Source organism: Cucurbita maxima, unplaced genomic scaffold (genome assembly GCF_002738345.1).
Source record: "Cucurbita maxima cultivar Rimu unplaced genomic scaffold, Cmax_1.0 Cma_Scf00017, whole genome shotgun sequence".
Lineage (NCBI taxonomy): Eukaryota > Viridiplantae > Streptophyta > Magnoliopsida > Cucurbitales > Cucurbitaceae > Cucurbita > Cucurbita maxima.
The window spans coordinates 895,392-900,327 of NW_019272033.1; the positions used below are offsets into that span (position 1 = coordinate 895,392).

A 4,936-nucleotide genomic window follows, 5' to 3' on the forward strand; every position below is an offset into this window, starting at 1 on the left:
AAAAAAAAAAAAAAAAAAAAAAAAAAAAAAAAAAAAAAAAAAAAAAAAAAAGAGTCTTAACCCTAACTACAGAAAAGGGCTCAAATCCAAAAGAATAAGACCAAGCTCATAAGTATAAAAGACGTAGTGAAAGACACAACCAAGGAGGCATCAAACATAGCCACCTCCTAAACCTCCCCACCTGATCTCTCCACCTCTCTAAAGATTCTATTATTCCACTCGCACCAATTGTCCCACAAAATTGCACAAAAGCTAGAACTTCTCCCTAAAGGAAGAATTCAGAAGCACCTCCTCCATTATAGATCAAGCTTCAATTGAACAACCAAAAAAAGGTTTAACATAAGCTCCTTTTGTTCCCCAATAAGTTCAATTGATATTCTAGTTAACCTAATATCAAACAGAGTTGCGGCTTTTGTGAAAGAATTAGAAAATAACTTGTTATTACAAACTATTGTGAAATTCATGGAACCAACCAATGATGGGAGAATGATCTCTCTTTTTTCCCCCGAAACCTCGGGAACCAAAAATGGAGATTGCTTTTGACTCGAAAAAAAAAAAACAGGTACCAGAGAGAGGTCAGGTTAAAAAAACACTCACAACACGATCAGGAGTGCCAACAGCACCATCAAGAACACGAATTCTAGCCCTAGTTTCCTCGCACATCTTCTTGATAAGATCGCCCTTGCGCCCAATAATGCTTCCAACTTTAACGACCGGTACAATAAGCCGAAACACGCAGTCTCCGGGCCATCCGGGCCACTTTTTATCGGAAGCGTCGGTATGGTTGGGGCTTTCATCATGGTCTGCAGAATCCGAAGCCGGAGCAGACAAGTAGTCTTGGTTAGAGGGATCGAGGTCGGATTCAGCGCCACCGGCTTCCATAGAGTCTGGTTCTGCAGCCGCTACGGAGGCAAGTGGGGAGCTTTCGGGGTTGAAATTGAGGGCGTTGGCATCAGTGGAGCCATTATCCGTAGCTGTGTTGGTGGCCATCGAGAAAGATGAAGAGTCTATTGAGTTAGGGTTAAGAGTTGCAGAGGTTTTAAGAAAATGAAGAGAAAAGGAAAAGAGGAAATAAATTCGTTAATTAATTTTAATTTATATGTAAATTACTTTTATTTTTTAATTTAATATTCATCGATTATTAATTTATTTTGTAAATGCTAAAAGAGGTTAAAGCAGTTATAATTATATTATGATGTTAGAGAAGTTTCCACATCTTTAAAAGAGGGTGTTTTGCTATCGTCTCCAAACTATGTGAGATCTCATCATCCACTTCTCTAATCGATGTGGGACCCCCCAAATTCACCCATTTGAGGTCCAACGTCTTTACTCGCACATCGTCTTGTGTCTATCCTTTCGGAGCTCAACCTTCTCACTAACACATCGCTCGGTATTTGGCTCTAATACCATTTGTAACAACCCAAACCCACCGCTAACAAATATTGTCCTCTTTAAGCTTTTTCGGATTCCCCTTACGATTTTTAAAACTTATTTGATAGGAGAGGTTTCTACACTTTTTATGAAAGTGTTTTGTTCTCCTCCTCAACCGAGGTCGGATCTCACACTTAGTCCAAATGAAACGTAGGACACGAACTAGTCTCTACAAACCTAAAAACGTCACAATTTTAATGTTCATATCGATGTCATAACTTCACTTTTATAGAAACATATAGATAAAATGTTAACCGCTGACAAATATTTTATTATTTAAGTAAATAAACTAATTATAAAATTATTTAAATTAATAATTAGGTAATTTTTTATGACAGTTTTTTATTTTCAACGTCTAAACATCTCAATTCCTCGTTCGCCCTCACCATGCCAATCCTTTTCCCAAGGTTACAGATCCATTTTGCTGACTTCCTTCGCCTACATTGTTCTACTAACCAGAGGTTGTTCACAGACTTGATGCAGTTATGAGTATGACCGGGCATGGGAGGCACTCGGTCCTCCAAATTTTCAAGGGTCGTCAAGGGTGCACCGGACACCACGTGAAAGTCTAATTTTTTTATTTTAAAAAAACTTATATCACAATTTTAATGTATATCGTCCTATTGAGATTAATACATGATTTTTATTTTATGGATGTTTATTATCAATACATCGACAAATATTTCAATTCTTGACTGCACCCTAAACACATACTTAAAAAGTCGAGCCAACTCAACTTTACACTCTACCTATATTCACCTCTCATATATATTTATTTTTTTTCGTTCAACAAACTAAAGTAAAAGATTCAAATTTCTAACGTCCCATTGAATTATGCTTAAATTGACTTCTAATAGTATCAGAGCACGTATAATTCATCCACGAACAAATCAATTAATCGATAGACTTATCCAAATCAAAGTCGAAACGCATGGACCAAAAATGGATTCCCATGCTTTTGCCCATAATTTACAATACTAAGGGGAATGGGTTTTAATTTCCATCATAAGAAAGGCCAAAATGGGATAAGCCCATAGCATCCTTCCAACCTCCAAATCTTTTATCGAAAACGAAACAACTTTTCGAACTCCCCCGTATCTTAATAACTATATATTTTATCGAACCTATACGGATCTCGAAAAATTATTTATTTGAACTTTCAACGATCTTAAATTAGAAGGAATACAATCAAATGCTAGTAAGTACAAGACAAGGTACTTCTCCGTATGCCGTAGATAAAACAAATATATAATAAGAATTATGTTATCCATTGGTGATCGATAAATAACGTAATTCTATAAGAATATTTGTATAGAAAAAAATAATTTTTCTTTTTAGTTAAAATATCGGGTTGATTCCGTGTATATTTAAAAAATTTATTTATTATTTTAAATGTTGCAATATTACCCATCTTTCGAACCTTTCTTTTGTACTAAAAAAAGAAAAACGTATGTTTCTCAATTTAATAAGTGCGAGCGGATGAATCTTCAGAGTCCGAGCTATCCGTAGCTCCTAATTAGGTTTTTAAATCCGGGGGAGATATATTATTTATTTATTTATTATTTTTTTAAAAAAATCAGAAATTGGTGCATGGGAGAGAAGATAAAATGTGAGAGGTGCATGAGAGAGTGAATTAAATGAGTAGGGCTGCACAAAGAGAATGAGCCAATCCCAAGAACCACATCCTTGTCCTTATCCATTTCAAAGATAATTTTTTTTTTTTTTTTTTTGGGTCATAAATTCATTTGTGAATTTCAAATTGCTTGAATGTATACTTTTGTTACCATAAAATCATATGGGGTTTTGTTTATTTTTCAATTTTTTAGATTAGCATTTAATGACCGCTAAAATATGCTGAATTTCATTTAACGATTGCTAGCAAATATTGTCTGTTTTAGCTCGTTAATGTAGTATTGCTAGAAGTTTTCACATTATTATAAAAAATGTTTCGTTATTCTCTCCAACTAATGTGGGCTCTCACAATTCACCTTCATTTGAGGTTCAACGTTCTACTGGCACATCACTCCGTATCTAGCTCTAATACCATTTGTAACCGCTCAAAACTTTCAATATTGTCTTTTTTGGGTTTTCACTTTCGGACTTTCCCTCAATGTTTTAAAATGTGTCTATTAAGGAGAAGTTTTCACACATTACAAGGAATGTTTTATTTCTATCTCTAACCGATATGTAATCTCATATATATATATAATTATAAAATAACGCTATATTAAAATAAGATTAATTTTCATATTTACATATATATATTTTGTTTAGATATTTTGGGGAAATATCTAAAAAGTGAAAAAAAAAAAATTGTATTTTAAAATTTGAAACGTAATCACAAGTGATTGAAGGCAATAAGCACAACGTTTGACATTCAATTGCCACAAATAATCCCTCAAAAGATACCAAAAAGGTCCCAATCATTGCTCGCTTCAGACAAATCAGCCACGTCATTCTTCTTCATGCACGTGACCCCTCTCAACTCCATCATCGCCATGCCACCTCTGCCCTAATAAAATCTACCTCCTCCAATCACTACCTGCCACCTCATCAGATAAGAGATACCCCATGTCTCCTCTTTCTCTCGTGGCACCCCTCACTGACAAAGTGGATATCCAAACTTTCACACTGCAGCGATGGGCATGGTCCCATTTGCGGATCTCAATTACCAATTTGCCCCCCCCCCTCCTGCAAGCGGTGTGAATTTAATGCCCTAGCTTTTATAATGCATAGTTTTCCATGTGATTTGGAAATTATTGTTTACATTAATGTAACCGAGAAAATCCGATCAAATCAATTCATAGGTTTTCAATCAAATTATTTTATAATATACTTTTTTTTAATACTAATTTATTTATTTATAATTATTTATTCAGACCATTCTAAAAAATAATTTTTAATGGGTTAAAAGGTAATTTTTCGAAATATATATTGTAATTTTTTACATACGCTTCAAGAAGATGATCTAGAATTGGGTCAATCACGTTTATTATAAATGGACAATAGAGTGGTTCTACCAGCCAAAACTCATCTACGTATTATTGTAACATCTGTTGATTTACCTTATAATTGGGTTGTACCTTCCTCAAGTGTCAAATGTGATGTTGTACCTGATCGTTTAAATTAGATCTCCATTTTGATAGAATGAAAAGGAATTTACTATGGTCAGTGCAGTGAGATTTGTGAAACTAATCATACCTTTACGCATGTGCCCAGAAGCATAGGCCGACTGTTGAGCTCACTCTAGTTCAGCCGCACCACCCTGGATGCGAGCCACCCAAGAAACAAGCTATTAAAACAAGTGGCTGGAATTGTAGGGAGCGGAAGAGAAAAGGGATTTAGGTCTAAAAATGTCTCAAATTACTCTCATTTAAAAAATTTATGATGGAATTGAATTAAATTTATTATTTAATAAACATCATTTGGGTTTTAAAATTTTTCAATCCAACAATTAAAGGTATTATTTAGATTTGATTTGGTTGGGGGGGGGGGGGGGAAAAAA

At 34.6% G+C, this 4,936-nt stretch overlaps 1 protein-coding gene across 1 annotated transcript in view; it reads right to left on the reverse strand.

Annotated features, from left to right (window-relative positions):
- The window catches only part of LOC111491969 (RNA-binding KH domain-containing protein PEPPER-like), a 10,500-nt gene extending 9,444 nt beyond the window's left edge, over positions 1–1,056 (reverse strand). Inside the window, exon 1 of the mRNA XM_023141077.1 lies at positions 598–1,056. Coding sequence (XP_022996845.1) covers positions 598–990 — 393 coding nt within the window. The 5' untranslated portion in view covers positions 991–1,056. The remainder of the gene's footprint in view (positions 1–597) is intronic.
- Between the last annotated feature and the right edge of the window lie 3,880 nt (positions 1,057–4,936).